At 37.4% G+C, this 21,056-nt stretch overlaps 2 protein-coding genes across 13 annotated transcripts in view; one reads left to right on the top strand and one right to left on the bottom strand.

The window, feature by feature from the left end:
* The window catches only part of Plce1 (phospholipase C epsilon 1), a 349,441-nt gene extending 344,156 nt beyond the window's left edge, over positions 1 to 5,285 (top strand). For all 10 annotated transcript variants that reach the window (XM_063239388.1, XM_063239384.1, XM_063239383.1 and 7 more), the window contains 2 exons: positions 1,010 to 1,221; positions 3,812 to 5,285. In XM_063239388.1, coding sequence (XP_063095458.1) covers positions 1,010 to 1,198 — 189 coding nt within the window. In that variant the 3' untranslated portion in view covers positions 1,199 to 1,221; positions 3,812 to 5,285. The remainder of the gene's footprint in view (positions 1 to 1,009; positions 1,222 to 3,811) is intronic.
* A 2,394-nt stretch (positions 5,286 to 7,679) lies between these two features.
* Positions 7,680 to 21,056, bottom strand: part of Noc3l (NOC3 like DNA replication regulator) — a 34,174-nt gene continuing 20,797 nt past the window's right edge. For 2 of the 3 annotated variants that reach the window (XM_003462411.5, XM_063239393.1), the window contains exons 12-21: positions 20,043 to 20,123; positions 19,631 to 19,731; positions 16,533 to 16,605; positions 16,348 to 16,411; positions 16,191 to 16,262; positions 15,487 to 15,668; positions 13,876 to 14,004; positions 13,218 to 13,315; positions 10,125 to 10,209; positions 7,680 to 9,507 (exon numbers count right to left, since the gene is read on the bottom strand). In XM_003462411.5, the coding sequence (XP_003462459.3) occupies positions 9,379 to 9,507; positions 10,125 to 10,209; positions 13,218 to 13,315; positions 13,876 to 14,004; positions 15,487 to 15,668; positions 16,191 to 16,262; positions 16,348 to 16,411; positions 16,533 to 16,605; positions 19,631 to 19,731; positions 20,043 to 20,123 (1,014 nt within the window). In that variant the 3' untranslated portion in view covers positions 7,680 to 9,378. Of the gene's footprint in view, positions 9,508 to 10,124; positions 10,210 to 13,217; positions 13,316 to 13,875; positions 14,005 to 14,833; positions 15,036 to 15,486; positions 15,669 to 16,190; positions 16,263 to 16,347; positions 16,412 to 16,532; positions 16,606 to 19,630; positions 19,732 to 20,042; positions 20,124 to 21,056 lie in introns of those variants that run through there. The other variant, XR_010044227.1, reaches the window with a different exon arrangement.

The raw sequence follows: 21,056 nt of genomic DNA on the forward strand, positions 1-21,056 counted from the left end.
CAATCTGGAAGTTCCTAAGTCAAATTTAGTTGGGAGAAAATTGTTGGGCTCTTTCACTGTGTGTGTGTGGGCAGGAGGAAGGGGGAGAATTATGTTGCACTATGTGGCTGAGGAGTCCTGAGAGAAAAATCTCTTGGTCCATCCAAAGCTCTATTTAGCAAAGAGAGAAGTAAAAAGGGTTCTTTTTGACATAGTGTATTGTAATCCCAAATATTGTATACAGTCACCCAAGTATCATAATCCTTTTTCTAGTCTTCCTCACAGTCCAAAAAGTTGTATTTATAATCCCACTGAGACAGTATAGGAAGCCAAGCAAGTTAATTCCAATCTACCACCTCCAATGCACTGCACAGCGAGTAAAGACATATTCAAACTTAAAGGCAGCCAGTGAGGATGTGCACACAAAAGCCCTGATCCTAGGCTCTCCCAGACTTTATTATCTTGTGAAGAAGGGGGTGGCTTGAGGATGAATGACAGTGAGGATGGCGGAAATTACCCGAGTAACTTGAGCTGGCAGCCAGATGAGAAGAAGAGCATCTCTGCAAAATGCAGAGATAATGTTATGCAGAAGGATCAATTTGCATGATTCAATTAAGGTAGCAACTGAATTATAGGAGGCTGTTGCTTCTTTGGTTTCTGATATGTAAATTTTGTGCCCTGGGGAATCATAGCCTCTTTACCTTGAGGCTCATACCCAGTTGACATTCCGGGAGCAAAAGGCTCTAATATCCATCCCGCTGTGCTTATGTATTTTAGAGAGAGCACTATGTGAGGAAACAGGAGACTAATGGCTTTAGGGATTACATACCAGCACCTCAGCCAGCCTTATTTGCAATGCTTAGAGCCAACTGAAGACAGGAAATACCATAGTCAGCTGTGTATGTATCAGTATAAGGAAATAAGTCTCCATATAATCAAAGTTGGGGCAGTTGTTCTGCATTCAAGGGGAGTCACTCCAGTGCTTTGTGATTGAGGACCATCAACCAAGGAAAGATTCTTTTTCCCACAGGCATCTCGAGAAGACAAAAGAAAGGGTATCTCTTTTGCAAGTGAACTCAAGAAGTTTGCCAAGTCCACCAAGCAGCCTCGGGGCCTCACTTTACCACCTCAGCAGCTGGCCTCAGAAAGTGTCCAGTATAAGGAAGAGAAACCCGCGGGTGGCTTGACATCCAGGGACACCGCTGATTACCAACAGTGACTAAGGGCAGCATGCTTCACCAGGTATACAGTCACTGCAGCCTCGGACTCAACTGAGTTTGCTTTATTATGTCTTCTCCACAACATGTCCCCTGCAGGCAGCTGGGGACAGTGCCTTGCAAAAGGACAAGGCTGCTGAAACCTTAAGGAAAAGCAGCCTTAACCTCAAGGCTGCTTTTAACATTTTAGACCTTATTTTGCAGATAACTAAACAAAAGTACAAGAGGGCAACCAACTTAACCAAAGGGGCACACAGCCTTACTTCATCAAACATAGCACTGCCTTAATTAGTAATTCACATGGACATTTTTCAAAGGATCTAGAGATCCTTCAGCTTTTATCCTCTGGATTCTTAGTTTAATATTATTCTAATTTAGGTTTGATTTAGCCTAACAACTCCATCTCCTCCCTAAAGTAACCATATAAAAATGTGGCTCCCAAGATGCAGTAGTTAAAAAGAAAGCAAAATCACACAACAGCCTCCACAACGTTGGTTACTAGACCATCAGTATTCACATCAGTATTCACATACAGGATAAATTTCATTTTATCCATTTGTTTGTTCTTTGAAGTTCTTGGTTTTGGCGTTTTGAGACAGGGTACTACTATGTACATGAGGACTGCCTTGCACTTACTTCGTTGTACAGGTTGGTCTCCAATCCCAGTGATCCTCCTGCCCTGATCTTCCAAGTGCTGGGATACAGGTGTGCACTATCTTATCCAGCTAGTTTTACCTTAAAGCAGATTATTTATATAGAACCTGAACAAAAGCATGCAAAAGAGCCAAACATATTTCTACTACTCACTGAAGCGGTTTTCTTAAACTGGTCAGGCTCTGTTGCCCAGGCTGGCCTTGAACTACTGCACTTAGATGATCCTCCTTCTTCAGCTTCCTGGATAGCTGGAACTACAGGCCCATGATGCTGTGCCCAACTTTACTTAGTTTGTTAATGAACCTAAAAAATCAGTAAAGCTCACTTTTCATCTGTTCCATAGCAGGTCTAAGATTCATGTTCACAAGAAAGCAACAACACTTAAGATGTTGATGCTTATCCCACCAGCTTCACTATTTATCTTTATCACTGTCTTAAGATTTCTCACTTAAAGGTGCACAATTACGGAAGTTCTCAGTTAAAGAATTCACTGATACTTCTTTAGGGAGCCAATTTTGATTTTGCCAGTCCAAAAGAAGACCCAACACACTGAAACCACATTTGTATGTTTAAGGAGCATCTCCCAAAATAACTGGTGCCCCATGGCAACAATCCACACCAGAGAGCATTAGATCACAGTGAAAAGTGTGCACCCGTGATGCTCCAGCTCAGCACTTGTCTGTTGAGATACATCTAGTATCCCAGACGTTAAAGTTCACATAAGGACACTGACCAGCACTTAAAATACTGTTTTCATGCCCATAATAGTATCAAATCTATTACAGGTGGGATGATACCATATTACAGGTCTAGATTGTAATTTTAGTCATGATGGAGTGAAATTCCACTAAGGTTGGCAAGTTTGTCAGAAATATACTCCACATTTAAGCAGCCCTCTCTGTGCTCCAAGACTGCAGTGAATACAGAGGAATATAACTATACTGGAAAGAGGAATATAACTATACTGAAAATGCAATTTAAAATAACATGCACACCATGACATTACCAATTGATTGTATTTTGGGGGAGCAGTAAGATCAGCAGTGATCTAGAATTTGGTCTTTGCATTGTTTTTCTGAAGCAAGTAGATATTTATAATCAATCAGTTAACTTCATAGCTTTACTTAAAGATGGGGAGGTTTTTCTTTAAAATAGCCATTGGCAAAATTATGGGTATTTATATTTCATGTCTGCCCTCCGTTAAGATGGCTTTTCCAAGAAAGAGCATTTAGGTCTTTATATGTCCATAACAAGTTCAGTGTTTTTACTACAGACACAATAGTTCATATTATTTGTTCTAAATTTTTTTTTTCTTGTTTGTTACCAGGGATCAAATTCAGGACCTCACACTTGCCAGGCAGGCACTTATGCCCCTAGCTAAATCAAGGCCTAAAATGATCATATCTAAAGTTTCAAAAATAATAGAAGTTTAATGACTTATTTGAATATGATTTTTTACGAATACTATTTTCTAATGTTCTACTCCTAAAACAATCATGTTCTAACACTGTCTTTGTAGGAAAGAGTCCTTAAACAGCAGCCAAAGCTGTGGGTTTTTGTAGGCTGAACAACACTGAACTCTTGATAGGTGATAGGATTTTTGGCGCAGTTAGAAGACAGAATATAAAGTGGCCTTTATTTTAAAGATGTGGGGAGAAACTCCTTACCACCAGGGTCTGGCTTTCTCTGCCAGACACGTGGTATGGGGGGCATACATATAGCTTTGGTCTGGGGTGGTGCCTAAAGGGGCATCGTTGATGCCCAAGCAGCCCATTGGAATTCACTTTGCGCCACAAGTAAATTGCCTAGGGGTGGGGAAAATGACCTCAAGGTAAATGTCCCTGGGTCCCACTTCTCACTGCTGTAGTGTCCTATCTAGGGCAAAATCCTTTAGCAGGCTGTAAATATTTCTACTTTTTCATGTTCAATACACTAATAAGCCTATTCATGCAATGTTACAGGTGAAGATCTTTTGGCAAGAAGTCAAGAATGAACATGGCAGGAAGAAATAGAATTTATTTTCAATGGAGTTAAACTGGAATGCTGACTTCTGAACTGCAACCTTCTTCACACATGATGAAATGAAGTCCACGGTGAGGACAAGTGGCACAGCGCTAAAAGCTGCCAGCGACTTCCTGCTGGCATGCAGGAGCAGCACAGGGGACCGCCGTTATAAATGCTGAGCTGGGAAACACCCCTAAGCGTGGCGGTAACTCTCTAAGAACAAGGTCAGCAAACTTTTGTCTGCAAAGGGCCAGACAGTAAATACTTTAGAATTGGAGACCATATGAACTCTGCTGTAATTCTGTTGTGTAAATTGTGTGTACTGCCAGAGGCCCACACTGACAAAAAGTACATGAATGAACAGAGCTGCATTCCAAGCACTGAAAGTGGAATTTGGACACTGAAAGTGGAATTTCATATAGTTTTCTCGTCACAAATATCCGTTTTTTTTCAACCATTAAAATATATAAAACAGTCTTCTTAGTTCAAGGGCTCTACAAAAATAGGTGGTAGGCTGGATCTGATAGCCCAAGGGCCAGAGTTTGCTGACCCAACTTAGAGAACTGGGAACAAGAGACACAGAGATCTGAAAACTAGCAAACTACATAGTGTAGCCTCTCAGTTCATGGCTGAGAAGTAAAAGCTTTTGGGGCATTGTAAGTGTAATTAAGTTCTGTAAGATTCATTAAAAGTAATCCAACATAGTTCCTATCCTGTGTACCATAGTGCACTCTTAAGATTCTTTTCACATATAGAAAAGATACTGGGTTTTTTTTGTAAAGGTTATTGTTCATATATTCACAGATTATTCCATTTTTGGTTTTCACAAAATGAATTTAGAACGATGTTGTAATGCCTTAATAAAAAACCTAATCATTTTTTTAAATCAAAAGTAGTTTTGTGGGGAAAAAAAGTAGTTTCGTGTTTAAAGTAGGTTTATTTATTTTGCAAGGTTTGTACTGACACTGTATTTGTATATTTATTAGCCGTACCATTTTAAATATGCTTTCTGTGGATTAGAAGCATTAGTGATTCTATTTGAAGGCAAACTTAAAATGTATACTTGAACATCTAAAATGGGTTAGACTTTCATGTAAAATAGCTTCATCTTTATTTCTCATTAACTGAAAAGCTGTGGACCCAAATTATATTTGATGTAAATTATTTTTTTAGAACTTTGCTGTACAAAACCCATTTAAATTCAATGGATTCTTCGTCTTGGTATGAAGCAAATTATGACTTTAAAAATGAAATGTTTTCCTCTAAAGTAAAACCCAAACTTCCATCTTTCCATTGGGATTAAATTTTAAAACATTTTTCTTAAAATTATAAAACACTTTAAAAATCCTTTGAGACTTTTACCAATTATAAAAATGAATGTTTGTTTTGCTGTACTCTAAAAAGTGTCAAATATATACAATGTTATTGAAAGTTCTTGATTACCATTTTCTTGCCAAAAGAATTCACACGATACTCCAGTTTAATACTGTTTGTGTAGTATTAAAGGCTTCCTTTTAACCAAATAATTTGTAATAACTGCACAATTCTACCCCACTTTTAAAATATTCCATAAACAGTTTATGAGGCCTCTATAAACTAACAGGTCAAATGGTTTGGTTTGGGCTACTAAGGGTTGAAATCTGAGTTACTGACCCCACTGGCTAAAGCCAAACTATGCTGAGTAATGAAATGCAAATCAACACAAGTTTCTCCAGAGTTATTATTTGGCGTTGATGCTTGCTAACAGCCGTCCCTTCTACCCACTATGGCCTTAGCATAGTTGTGGATTTGGTTATAACACAAATCTGAAACTTTTCCTCAGAATGAATGTGAGACTTGAGTGTTTACCAAGTAAATGAACCCAGCTTACAGCCTATGTTGCAACCCAACACCATGAGGATAAAGTACACATTGTACTGTAGTTTTAGGGATTTTAGGAAGGACAGACTACTCAAACATGTAAAGCAATTTACAATCTACTATAATCATGTGTCACTTAATGATGGGGATAGATTCAGAGAAATGCATGATAATCTCAAAGTGAATTTTCACAAACTAAGAGGCTATGGCATCATTAGACACAGGAATTTTTTTTTTTTTTTTAATTTAGAGAAAAAAAGCAAAACAGAAAAAAGGTAAAATACAGAATTTTTTAAAAAAACCTAAGAAATCACTAGTTGATAAATTACAGTTATTTTAGCTATAAAAAAAGGATTGAGGCTTTTATAGGTAAATGAAGGCAACTTGAGACAGGAATTCTTTAGCACTATTATAAGCCTATAGGATCACTGTCATGTACCATGACATGCCCACAGAGTGGTCTGTCACTAACCAAAATGTCATGCGACATATGACTCATAACCAACCAATACAACCTGGGTGTTTGCCAGAAATATGAAATTTTTATTTGAGCTTATCACATCTGAATTATATCAGGTAATAAATAAAATTACTGTTATTTAGAATGTATCTAAAATAACCACTAAGATTATATCCACTACTTTTTATAGTATAAGAAATCTGGATAGCAAATTCTTATCAGATATGGAAAAGAACCTAAATGTGCAAGTTGGGTTTATAACAATATTTCAAGAAGCTTCACTAAAGATGAAAGGACATGAATATGAACTTGACCTATTACATGGTGCTAGCTTTTTAAAATAAGTTCATCTGGCAATAAAGGGTGAGAGTTAAGGATTCATCATGACATGTGATACTGGAATGGAGGGGCTCTCTCAGCCACCTTTTTGTAATTCTCATTGTTTTGTGACATACTAGAGGGCATTAAAGAAATAGAGATAGCTGGATGAAATAACCACATTGTCTTCGCAGAAAGTACTCCCATGAGGTAAAGTATCTTTACATGTCATCTTTAACAAGTACAAAATTACAAATTCTCTAGATGGGGATAAAGATGAAGTCCAAACCCCATCTCAATGGCTTTGGATACAGTGGAATGGACGTGGAGCCAGTATGACTGACATCAATTCTTTGTAGCTGTATCTTCCCCTTCTTCTCCCTCTTCTAATATTTCTGTAGACTTCTCCTCAGCCCAGACACCCTAGGCCTTAACTATGAAAAGCAATCAGGGTTTGCCAGTAAATAACTCTAAAGCAAAGGTCCACCACAATTATGCTCCTATGCCAATGAAAAGTCGGGTTTTCCTGGCTGGTGTCTTTGACCTTATGCATGGCAGAGTAAGAGGGAGTCCTCAGAGAGTGCTTGGCAAGGTGGCAGTCCTATCCCTTTCTCTCACATCAGCACTGAGGCCACAAAGGTGAAGAAATGGGTGCCCTAAAAGCTATTAAAAAAGGGAGGCTACTTCTAGACAAAGTTCAGACAGGCCAACACTTCCATGAGCCACTGTTAATAATCTGTGTTTTCTGTTCTTCTACTATCAACTTTTCAAAGTCAATCTTTGACTAACAGCTAAGGATTTTGACACAGAAAAACCTGAATCTCTTTGAAACGTACACTGAGTCTACATGATAACTGTTACTCTTAAATGTTTGTTATGCTCAAGCCTGTAGTCAAACAACTCTGGGATCATACTTATTTCAGATGATATAACTCAGACACTGAATAAGGTAACAGCACATTTTTTTTAGGATACAAATGACTTAACTCAGCAGCAAAGATCATGGAAGATTTACTCTGTCTAACGCCATTACTGCACCTTCCTTTAAGGGCCTCGTTTAGTGCTAAGCCCATAGCGGGTGCTTAATATCTGTCTAGTTTAAAAATTGAGGCTGTAGATTAGTATAGTCTAAGTGTGTGTCTGTAATTACTAAAGATTAAAACATTTAACTCCAAAACTAAAACAAGTTATATAAAGTACATTTTATTCTCAAATTTATATAGGATATTCAAATACTGTATAAACACTTTTGTCGTTCCACTATGACTATATAATACAAGAATGTTAAAAGCATAATACAAGCGTACAACAGTTGATGAGTTTCTATTTTAAAACTGATTTTTCACCTGAATTACAATTTTTGCTGCCAAAATGAAATATGTATTTGGATGTTTGGAAATAAATGATTTCTGATAGGCACTGGTCACTCTGTGCTCTGATGGTGACAGACCCTTTGCTTATCCACACAAATATTTAAATTCTTAGACTGTTTTACATATAAATGATGGGTTACAAATATATCCTGAAACATTCCTTTCTCATCATTAAACAATCAAGCCTTAAAAATCTGGCCTCAGAAATACTTTTTAAATTACATATAAGCATATGCTAACATACATGGTTAGGCTTATGTCTGTTTCCTCTCTGCTGCAATGGAAAAGGAAGTTTCTATGTTAAGTTATCTCATGAGAAAAGAGTGCTAAGCTCCAGGTCAATATAACTGGCTTTCTATGACTGAAGTAGTAATATTTAGTTGGACTGCTGTTCCTTGAAAAACAAACAAAAAACTCACAATAGGAAAGAGAGAAAAAAGCCATTTTACTAAGCTATTAATTCATAAAGTATTCTCCGACTATGCTACAGCTATTATATAAAACACTACTTTGTAAGTACATTCATATGAATATACATTTTCCCTGTATTAAGTGGGAAAAGAAGGCTCTCTGCTGTGTACTCTTTATTGCTAAAATAGAATGGTAATCCCACACTTGTTTTTTTCTCCCGGGAACAACTCTTCCCCCACCATCCTCCAGGGACATGTCATAAAATGCACACAATTTCAAAATACTAAAATCCTAAGGTTTTTTTTGAAAGTAGCTGTCTTGGTCATTTTTTTTACTGCTGAGACAAAACACCCAAAGTTAAAGGGGGAAAGATTTATTTAGCTTACATTGTAGAGGTTTCAGTCCATTGTTGGCTGCTCCGGGGAAGAGTGGCAATTGGCAGCAGGGCGTGCAGAGGAAATACAGGGTGGGCAGGCACCCGGGTCCGGGAAAGGTCTTAACTGGTTTGCGATGTTAAAATTATCCACCGGAAGTCTCACTTTCTCTGCACTTCTCATTGGCCAGCAGCAGGGGTCTCTGTCTTTGCCTATCCTCATGACCTCCCAGGCCTCCCAGACCTCCTTTTAAACACTGCTGATGTGGTACCATTTTTTATTTCATCCCTCACCACACCCCTCACACAGTGAGCCGGAGGGCTCGGCAGTGAATACCTGTAATCACAGTTACTCAGAAGGCTGTGGGGCAGATTTCAAGGCCAGTCAACTTAGTGAGACTGTCTCCAAACTGAAACATTTTTAGTTCAGCACTCCCTGAGTTCAATCTCAGTATCACAAAAAAGAAAACTGTAACTTAACAGTACATTAAGAAGGAAAATTCCAAAATATTGGGAAGAACGGCTCTCAATTCTGCTTTCTTAAAGAAATGATACTTTCAAAACTGAGCAGAGCTCTCCGTGCCATACAAAGTGATTCTTCTTCTTCCAAACTGTTCTTAGGATATTTTCCTGGTATAAAAAAGTCCCAAATTAACAACATGTCTTTATATGTACCTGTACATAAACATAAATGTACAAAAGAAAGTCCACTGTTGTTCTTTTTTTGTACTATTTTAGTGATGTTTTTAAATATTTGGTGAAATCCAAGGATGACTGAGTAGCAACTTCATTGCAATGTTTTCTGATTAACTGATTCAAATCTTCATTTAGAAATGACTCCCCTTGTAAAACTTTATCCTGAAAAAAGATTTTAAAATATGAGTTAAAAGTTACTAGCTGAAATAACAGTAGCTAACACCACCAAGTAAGATATAATAATGAATGATTGGTCAGATATGAACTTGCCTGGTTAGATATGAACAAAACAGTCTCACTAACCATCTCTACTGAATTCCAACCCCAAACATCTATAATAATTATCAATTCTTTTTTTTTTTAAGAGACAGGGTCTCACTATATTGCCCAGGCTGGAGTGCAGTGGCTACTCACAGGCGCGATCCCACTACTGATCAGCACGGGAGTTTTGACCTGCTCCGTTTCCAACCTGGGCTGGTTCACCCCTCCTTAGGCAACCTGGTGTCCCCCGCTTCCGGGAAGTCACCATACTGATGCCGAACTTAGTGCGGACACCCGATCGGCATTGCGCACTGCAGCCCAGAACTCCTGGACTCAAGTGATCCTCCCACCTCAGCCTCCCGAGTAGCTGGGACTACAGGCGCACGCCACCGCGTCTGGCTTAATTGTCAATTCTTAAACAAGAAAAAAAATACCTATTTATAATTAAGCAAACTAGTATTACAGTCATTAAGAGAAACATTATTTTTCCTTTTAAAAAAATGAAAAATATCACATACTTTCCTTTTGGAGTTTGAAAATTCAACAGGAGGATTGAATGTCATTGCTGCCATGCTGTAGGTCTCAAAAAGTTCAACTGCGGATCTATAATCACAAATATAAGAAATGTAGGTTACGAATTAGATAGGTAGCAGACAGACAGGTAGATGGATGGATGGATGGATGGATGGATGGATGAGTGGATGGGTGGACACATGGAAATAGATTGTTTCCAAAGAATGCAATCAATCAATGAACCCACTTAAATCTTAAATTTCCATGTAATGACATTATCTAACTAAATCCAACTCAGAGAAATCTGGCAGACAGGTAGAAATGCAGGCCTAGAACCCAGAGAGAAGCTTAGTGTGATCAAATCCCAAATTAACCACAGTACAGTTTGTGAACGGTAACCAACTTTGTACAACCAGAGAACTGAAGCATGGAGTTATCCTCCGTGAACTTCAAATATGGCTCAATCCTTTAGCTACTGGCCTCAAGGGGAAATCTAGTGCCAAAAATATGTCTATAACCGTGGCATACAAATGAATCCTTACTGACTTAAGAGTTAGTTCACATTCTCCAAAGAGACAACAAAAGTCCTACCAATAGCTCTGATTAGATGAACACCCCAACCTCCAGTTTCCAGGGAAAGAATGCTGTGTCTCCCTCCCTGAGCCTTTGGAACAAACCATTCTTCATCTCCCTCTCGAAAAGGAAACTGGCACAAAGAAGTAAATGCCCAGGACCGCTAATGAAACCACGCCAAAAAATAACAAAAATGACAAGGAATGTTCTTTTTTCCCTTAAAAAACTAACAAAAAAAGTTTAAAAAAGAAACAAGGCGGGGGGAGGGAAAGAAAAGATAAATGGCCATTTTATTATTTAATAAAGACAAAAGTTATCATCTCCAGCCTACCCAGAAGGAAAGAGTTTTTGGAAAACTTCATAGTTCAATCTCACTTATGAGAAAAAGCAACTATATTGCCATGTAAAAATTCAGGTTAGGTCACCAAATTTAGTATTTCAAAAGAAGCTGGAAATACAAATTTAAGGTGATTCTTCCAATATTTAAAATACAGGAACTAATTCAATTTTTACTCAGACTCCAAAAGGGTAGAAAATCAGCCTGGCCCATAAATCAGTTCTAATCCCCAAATTAAAGAAAACAGAAGGCTGCTTACAAGAGCAGCAAAGGACAAAATATTAATTCTGAGTTTGGGAACATTTCAAGGTGCAATGGTTTGAAGAAACCTCTCTAAAATTCAGGTACTGAAACTTAAAGGCCAATGGGATAGAGAGGGCGTGGGAGGGTTGTTTTCTTTTCAGTACAGGGGACTGAATCCGAGACCCCCGCCCCCTTTTTATGTATTATTTGGAAACAGGATCTTATTAACTTAACCAGACTGGGCCTGAACTTGAAGTTCTACCTCAGGTTCCCAGAGTGCCAGAGTAATAGGTATGCACTGCAACAGCCAGATCCTACCCACCCCATCCCACCCCGCCACACACACCAATTCAGTACCCGTATGTATAGTACTGGAGATTAAATTCAGGCTCTTCACACTGAGCTGCATCCCCAGTCTGCTTTTAATTTTGAGACAGATCTCATTAAGTCCCTAAATTGACCAGGCTGGGCTCAAACTTGTGATACTCCTCCTTTAGCCTGCCACAGTGCTCAGGTACAAGAATCACCCCAAGTTCAAGGCCAGCCTGAGCTGCACAGGGAGACCCTGTCTCAAAAGACAAACAACAAAGAAAGCTAATCAGACCACAAATTCCTCTGTCCGAGTGAGACACAGACTCTTGTACAGGATACTATACATGGCATTTAGCTAGCCTGTCACTCTGCCTTCTGCCCTGTGAGGGAAAAGTGATACCAACAACATAAATCTTGCAAGTCAAGTTCGGCCTTCATCAGACAATGCAACCTGCCAGCGCTTTGAACAGTAAGGAAAGAAATTTCTGTTCTTTATAAATTACTCAGAATCAGGGATTTTTCATAGCAGCATAAGTGAACTAAGATAAAACTACCATTTTCTCTCCTTTTTCTTTGTAACTGAAGTTTTTGCTAATTTTGTTAAAAAAAAGATAATATTATGCTTTCGACTTTTGAATAATTTCAAAATAAAACTGGGGAGATAGAAAACTGTTTTAGAAGGACCCTTTTCCTCATCCAGAAGCAGATGCAGAAAGGACCCATTTGAGTACCTGGTAAATGTGAGGCACTCCCACCAAGGCCAATGAAAAAACTGTTGCTTTCCTGCTGGCAGTGTTTCAAAACACCTTTCTCAGCTGGGGGTTTAGCTCAGCGGCATAAGCGCCTGCCTTGCAAGCAGGCAGACATGAGTTCGATCCCTGGTACCGATAAAAAGGAAAAAGACAAAAAAAAAAAAAAACACCACCTTTCTCTCTCTCTCCACTTAGGTGCTGTCTTTCTTTATGCAAATAAATAAAGCAGGACGCAGAGGGGTAGGGGAAAAAAGAAAAACCAAGGAAGATCACTTCTAGATAGGCAGTATTTTATTAACTGCTGCAACTTAAATGATGGTACAATTCACTACTATTCTTTTTACTTTTCCTGTGTGAAACTTTTCACAATTTCATTTTTAAAAGGTCTGAGGAATTATCCAATACAAACTAATAAAAGCATCACCCAGCGTATTTCCTCTATACAACAATTCAGAAATATGAAGTGAAACCAAACCAGACACCCAACTTTCACTTTACATTTTATAATCTAGTACTTTATAAAACAGACTTTTCAAAGTAAATAACAAGTTAGAGTTTGGTCTTTTTGTTTTGTTTTTCTTGTGGTACTGAAGAGCAAACCCAGGGCCTTGCACATGCTAAGCAAGTGCTCTACCATACAGCTGAATCCCAGCCCTTGACTTTTGTACTTTTAGACTAGGGCAATACTATAGATTCAAGCCTCTGCACCACAAACACACGTATATACGTATGTCCATACATACACACAAACATACAAAAATACAAACTGGAAAAAAAGGAAGAAAGAAAGAAAGGCGGGGGGGGGGGGAGAAGGAAGGAAAGAAAGAAAAGAAAAGAAAAGAAAAAAAAGACAAGACAAGACTAGACTGGCTAAATGATACCTTCGGCTCAACTCTGGTTTGAGTGCTTCAGAACCTTCCGAAGGTGCTCCAGCGAGCAGATGAGCTGCAAATCTCTGCACTATGGGATGATAATGTCCCTGAAGAGAAAATAAGACAACCATGTTTTACACAGGTCAGTACCTGAATATTATCTTTGTTTAAAAAATTAAAATACAAATCTCTTTGATGATCAAATTATCAGTTATATAGTCTTGCTTTTATAGTATGAAAAAGAAACTTCAAAAAGCAATCTCTTTCTGACCAAGAAGTTAGTTTACAAGTTATCCGATATTTCTATTTTGTTCAAGGCTCGTTCCATTGCTATCCTTACTGTAGGACCACGGACACTGTAGAGAAGGGTGAAAGTACCTAACGACATCTCCTTAAACAGGGTCCAAATACAAATACAACTAACAGCAAAGGTTCTTATGTTCTAAATAGGGCTATGGAAATATTTCATAAGTCTTATATAACTTCAACTGATCAAACTCTTTACTGCTTTTTGCTCCCTTAAAAAATGTCTCCCATAGCTTAGAGAATAGTAAAAGCAAAGCAAATATAACAGTATTAAAACAGGAATCCTAAAAAAGGCATCTCCAAAACAAAACAGCAATTACAATTCCTATGGCAGTGGTGTTTTGTAGAAGAGGCCTCTCACCCGCAGTGCATGTAGTTCCCACAGGGCAGTGTTCTGAGCATTGCAGTACTCAGGTTCATCCAGCTCAGGCAGGAAAATCCCACTTCCCTGAGAGTCACTGTCAAGTAACAGATCTGTTTTCGGGAAAGTCTGAGAGAACAGCACATTTTAAAAAATTAACACTGACAAACTTTTATTGGTCTATACTTGGACTTCATTTAGATTTATGGCTGTATACAAGCTATAAGCATAAGATTTCTGTACTTAGGCTGCTATTTTTTGTTGCTGCTGTTTTTTGGGACAAGGTTTCACTTTGTAACCGAGGCTGACCTCAAACTCTCAGCAGTTCTCCTGCCCCAGCCTCCCCAGTGTTAGGATTATAGCTGTGTGGCACGACATCCAGCCTCTATTTAGCGTTAATATAAGTTTGTATCATAAGAGACAAAAATTACAAAGAAATGTCATGTTTTATTTGACTTTACTCTGTCTTGCAAATGAAAATAGTCCTTCTACCCTCCACTCTCATTTTCAGGAATCTTTCTAATAGAAATACTTCCATCAGACACATACAAAAAATATTCGCTTTGGCATCATTTGTAGGAACAAAAAACAACAGTTATGTGTATTATTCAAGAGAACCACAAAGAAGCAGAACAGCCAAACTACCTAAATTTAAATCTCACTTCTACTACTCACTAGCACTTTAGGTAAGTCACTCTTTATGGACCTCTTTTTCCATTGATAAAATAGAAACAATAATGATAACCACCTCAATTATAAAAATTAAGTGAGTTAATCTTTGTAAAGCATTTATAACACTGGCAGGCACATAATTAAGAACTGTACGTTTGTTAAACAAACCACTAAATAAACCCTCATCATTAAAAGATAAATAGGAATATCAGTACTGACACAGAAATGTAATCTGTATGATGCATGTGTTTACATATGAATAAAAATCTACACAAATGATACTCACTAAATGGTAATAATAGTTACTCTGGGGAATACCAACGGAATTAGAATGCTTTTCCTTTTGTGATTTTATGTACTTCCTCTGTCACCTGATTCTGTTACAAGTTACTTTGTTTTTTCTTTATAAAGAGTTGGCTTCGGGGCTGGGGATTTAGCTCAGCGGCATAAGCGCCTGCCTTGCAAGCAGGCAGTCGTGAGTTCGATCCCTGGTACCGATAAAAAGGAAAAAGACAAAAAAAAAAAAGAGTTGGGTTCTTAGCCAAACATGGTAGTGTACACCTGTGATCCCACCACTCTGGGAAACTAAGATAGGAAGATAATAACTTCGAGCCATGCCTACGGATCTTAGGAATTTGGTAAAATAAATAAAAGAGCTAGATAAATATCTCAGTGTAAAGGCCTTGCGTTCAACCCCCCAGTACCACAATAATTCAATCAAGTTGGATTTTCTTTATGTTGCCCAGCTGGCCTCAAACTTCTAAGTTCCACTGGTCCTCCTGTATTGCCTCCCAAATAGCTGGAATTATGTGTCACTGCACCCAAAGATAAATTACTTTCACAACTGAAATAATAGAAGACAGAAAGTAAAACATGAATCAAACAAAATGGCACTGCACTATACACATAACGGCTCTGCTCTTTTCATTTCCTACGTACGTGCATTAATGTCCGAGTAGTAGCTAAAAGGCCAATGCTTGAATTTGGCAGAACCTGAAGAGCAACGGTACAAAGACGCTTGATGAAGGCAAGGGCTCGCTGCTGAGAAACTTGCTTTCTGCGCTTGGTTAGCATGACATCAAGGCACTGGAGTAGAGTCTCAACACCTTCATTGGTGGCACCTAAAACAACAGAAATATTCTTCAGAGCTTTTTCATTATTGAACTTCACTGAACTTCAGAAAAAAGGTGAACTGTCATAGCTGTCCAAAGGCATTTCTCTAACCAATAAGAAGCACCAAGAGATGGAACAGGTGGCATGTACTACATTTCCTCCCACTCCCAAAAGTTCTCTCTCAGATGTATGGCCCTGGCAAGCCAGCTTTTTTTTTGGGAACTGGGAATCAAACTCAGAACACTTGCCAGGCAGGTGCTGTGCCACTGAGCTATATTTCCGACCAAGGCCAGCATTTTATGTACCATTTCTTATTTCTCACGGATTATAATTCTGTTCATAACATATTCATGGTAGGTAAATACCTGTTAAGGAAACACTGCCTACACATACATACCAGAGGGAGAGGAGAGGGGAAGAATAAAGGAATTAAGGTATGTTGTGTACATGCACCAACTCCTCAAAGGGAAGGTAATCATTATGGACTGTAAATATGTACCAATAAAAATAAAATAAATGAGAATACACACCTGCATGTAATTTGAACAGTGTTTTGTAAAGATGCGTATAGAATTTCATTGGATCAATATTTAAAACATCACCTTTGAAATGATAACAAACACAAATTAGGTATGTTATAGCCTCCAAAGATAAAGCAAATAAAACTTAATTAAGAAAACACCTTACCTTGCCCAGAAAGAATATAAAAAGCAGTCTGCACACAGTGAAGACTTTCTTGATAGCTTAGGTCCTTAAAAAAAAAGATATTAAAAATGATAATTAAGAGCTGGGAATGGAGCTCACTGCTAAGGAGTGTACCTAATTTACATCTCTAAAAAGTAATTCACTAATACATTAATAGAGTTACTTACACCAGATTCAATTAGAGTATGAAGAACTACCAATAAGTCATCAAAAAATTCCACATTTATAAGGTGAGCAAACCTAGAACCAAACAAAACTCAATTAACTTAAAAGCAGAAGTTAAAATCAGGTAAAAGTGAAACATAACTTTAAATCTGTATTTTTAATACTCCTTATTTCAAATGTTAGCTATTATGGGAAAAAACGATGATTATCAACAGTTTCCATTAATCTTCACTGGCTTTTTCAACAATTCACACACAGCTGAATAATATACTCAGTAGGAATATATGAGGCACAAAATAAATTAAAAGCATTTTAAAATACTTCTGTCCTGAAACAGGTTGTTGAAAACAAACATCCCTGAGGAACGTTTCTTATGTTCAGTAGTATTCTAAGTCATAAAGGAGGTGGCAAATCAGCTTCTAGGAAAACGAGAGAGAGGAATCTTGGAACTGAGGGTATAGGTCTGGAGTAAAGTGTGTGCCTAGCATTCACAAGGCCCTGTGCTCAATCCCAAATACCAGTAAAGAAGAGGATGGACCCAATGACAGCTTTAAAGATAAAATGGAGAGAATACTGGACCTGGTATCTAGTTCAGGCTGTGCTACTCATTATCTACATAAAAACTGTCACCTGAGTTTCCTGAACCACTATTTCTACAAAGAACTGAGGCCATTATTAGGACTAGACAATTATATGAGCACTAAATCTGAGACTGCTCTGTACACTATAAAATATTAGGCACCAAAGTAGGTTACAGTCAGAAAACTTCTACAATACTAGTTAAGAGTTTTGATGCTATGCAAATCCTCAGTGAACAAAAACAGCAGAAATGATACCCTTAGAAGTGATTCATTCTATACATATTGGTACCATTTTGTGAGAAGCAATTTGGCATTATTTATCAGAAAATAAAATAAGAATACCATTTTTAAAAGAGTATCTTTTAATCTGTCCATAACAAGTAAATGAAGATATGTAGTATATCAATAAGCATTTCTAAATGTAAAGTAACATAGGGTACGGCTAAGTAAGCCTTCATATCCATAAAATGGAGTATTATGAACTTAAAAAATTAAGTAATCTATTGGGGCAACCTGGAAAGATACCTAGAGTTTAACCCGTCCCTCCAAAAAAGCAAGTTACAAGGCACAGCATGATTCTATTCATGTTAAAAAAAAAAAATCAGTAGACAGAAAATATATACGTTTAGAGGTGAGGAACTTAAACAGTAGGTCTTATATCATACAGGAATAATCCCTTTTTTGGTCAGTCTTTCTTTGAAGATTTTCAGTTGCAAGGATATTACCTTATAAAGATATGCATCCCACAATTAAACAGCTCCAATCATTAGAAAGAAATGCTTTGCCTATTCTGTATCTTCTAGTCATTCATCCTACGTCTAACTATATCTAGAACTGTGCTTCCTCACAATGGTAGTCCAAACTGAGATGTATATAAGTATAAAATATATACCAGTGTTCAGGCAAGTTAAAAAAAAAAAAAAGACACCAAGTATCTCAGTAATGCTTAGTACTAACTGATTATAAAACAGTATTTTAGGTAAATCAAATACACTCAAATTAATTTCGCCTGTTTTTAACTGTTTACTGTGGCTAACGGAAAATTTTAAATTGTACATTTAATTCCAGTTATATTTCTATTGAATAGCAATGTTCTATAGGATACTCCCTTAAATTTAGATGTGAAATGCTATCTTAAAAGTTATTACCCTACCTCACATTCCCCAACAAGTCATTAGTGTTGATAGAATACACAAAAAGAATAATTTCAGCAGCAAAAGATTACACAGGACTAGAGAAATGATGAGCAAGCCAGGTTAAATCAGTGTGCATGATCAACCCAAGTGTGGTGGTAAATAACTTACTAAACAGGCAAATCAGGACCAGAAGTGAGAAATGAATCTTAAGGATACCTAGAATTTACTAAGAAGAGGAAAAGAATGAAGGAGTTTTAATAATGAAAGGTTTAAAAAAATAAATGAAAAGTTTGAGATGAGAAAACCAAACAAGTCCTTTTTATAAAAGTGTTTCACACAATTTACTCTTCCTGTGAGCCAGCAGAAGCCATGCTGGGCCTGAGAGGAGAAATAAGAAGCCAATGCACCCTTCCTGTGAGCCAACCAGCACATAGGCTGGGAGACAAGAATATCATTCCCTCATCAGCTCCCCTCTCCCACTGTAAACAAACTGGCTGATTGAGTGGAACACAGACTGAGCTGATAGCAACTGAGGTACAAAAACAGCTTAATCCTTGTATTGTTTGACTTTGCAGGCCTAAAGCCGGAAGTTTGAGCATCCTTTAAGAGGTTAACAATAGGCAATATAGTAAATACGGAGGATTTCCTTTGGTCTTGTTTTTGAAATCCAGTAATGTTCTCACTGTTTTGTTCTGTTCCATTTTACTGTTTTGTTCTATTCAATGTTCTGTTTTGACTGATTTTATTCTGTTCTGTTTTGTTTGATTTTATTATGGGTAGCAATTCTGAAGATAACAAGAGGTATTATGGTAGTCATTGCTGATTTCCTATTATCCTGTTTTGAAGTCCTGTATCACTTTCACTGTTTTGTTTTGATTGGTTTTATTGGTTTTTTTGTTTGGTTTTATTCTCTTTGAAAAAAAATTTAACCCCTCACAATTTTGTTTTAGTTTTTTTTTCCTTTTTCTCCTTGAAATAAAACAGATTTGATCAGGCATGGTGGTTCATGCCTGTAATCTCAGCACTCCGGAGGCTGAGGCAGGAGTTTCGTTGCAAGTTTGAGACCAGACTGGGCTACAAAGTGAGGCCTGCCCAAACTGCATAGCGAGACCCTGTCTCAAAAAGACAAAAAAAAAAAAAAAAAAAAAGAAATAAAATAGATTTGGAAAAAAATAAACTACAAGCAAAAAAAATTAAACAGTCCTAAATTTTAAAAAAATTAAATTGAATTAAATTTTTTAAAAAGTCTCAAAAGAAAGACTGATGACAAATAAGAAAGAATGTGGACTGAGGACCTTAGGGAACCCTGTTTAAAATTCATGATTACTTTGGTCTTGTCTATTTAGAAAAAATCTGAAAGGTTGCAACCTACACAGCCCTTACTTGGCAAGACCTTCTAAAACTGCTGGCAGGAGAGGTGATCTCTGAGCCTTCTTTAATATTCTGAAGTAGGTCACGAACACGATATTCAAAGTCTCCGTGTGCTGGCAGAGGAAATAGACAAAATCACTGTAGGATAATCCAGTATACTTTCCCCAGGCTGAATTATGACTTTCAAAATTAAATCTTATTTCCTTCCCATCCCTCCCCACAATTCAATCTTTAGAATTTGAACAAAACAAAGATACATGTCTTGTGATTACATAAAACTAGCAGAGATCACATATCAGTTTGTTGCACATCACAAATCACCTGTCATAAAAAATCAAAATTATATATACACAAGCCAAAACAATAAATTGTTAAAATTATTTAACAACATTTTGAAAGCATATCAGCATACAGAACTGCCTACCAGTTTAAGTTTTTTCTCTGTACTCTCTGAAGCTTCTGCTTCCCGAAGCTCTCGCTCTAGTTTTTCCTCTGCTTTCTTCCACTGAAAACAAATAAAAATTAAGAGTATACAGTAAGAGTCTATAACACTAATTGAAAAAAGCAGGAAGAGAAAATATCGATCTAAAAAGACATACATAACATGACCACATAGGAATATATGTATAAACATAAACAAAAGTAAAACACATGAATAAGACCATCCAAATCAAATTCATAAAGGTGGTTGCCTTTTAGAAGGAATGGAAAAGAATAAGATTGGAGAGTAAATCAAAGGAAAATCCTACTTTTGCCTCAATGTTTTTCTTTCAAGAAAAAAAATAAAATGCATTAACATTTGCTTATTTTTGGTTAGTTTTCATTTTTATTAGTACATATTTACAGTATATAATAACTGTATTCATTGTGAGACACTGGTACATATAAAACACATCTTAATTTTTCTAACGTCCCCTATTCATTCTGAATAATAGGTACATGCAAAATGCTATCATTTTCTATAATATCAATTTTTAAGAAAAGTGCTAAGTCCCAAAACAATTCCTAATGTTAAATAACCCATAACAGATTTCAACCTACGCAGCCCTTACATGGCTATGTGGACCCATCATCAACAGTTCTCTCTCTGTTTCTATAAAATAAAGCCACATTTTTTTCCACTTTCTAATGCTGGAAAAGCAGCAAACAATGGTCAGTAAGCTGCCGCACACAGGGAACTGACCGAGGAAGTTTCTCTCCAAGAGAAACTGATAGAGATGCCATGTTTTTATTGGGTCTTTGTCATACCCCCACCCCCACAACAGCTATATATATATATATGCTGGATCCAAATGTTGTTTTGGGTTTTTTTTGGTGGGGGGGGGATAGGGTCTCCCTATGAAGTTCAGGCTGGCTTTGAGCTCACTTTGTAGCCCAGGCTGGTCCCGACCTTGCAACAATCCTCCCGCCTCAATTTCCTGAATTCTGGGATTTACAG

Source organism: Cavia porcellus, unplaced genomic scaffold, assembly GCF_034190915.1.
Source record: "Cavia porcellus strain 051 isolate PalLab524CR breed Dunkin Hartley unplaced genomic scaffold, mCavPor4.1 scaffold_28, whole genome shotgun sequence".
Lineage (NCBI taxonomy): Eukaryota > Metazoa > Chordata > Mammalia > Rodentia > Caviidae > Cavia > Cavia porcellus.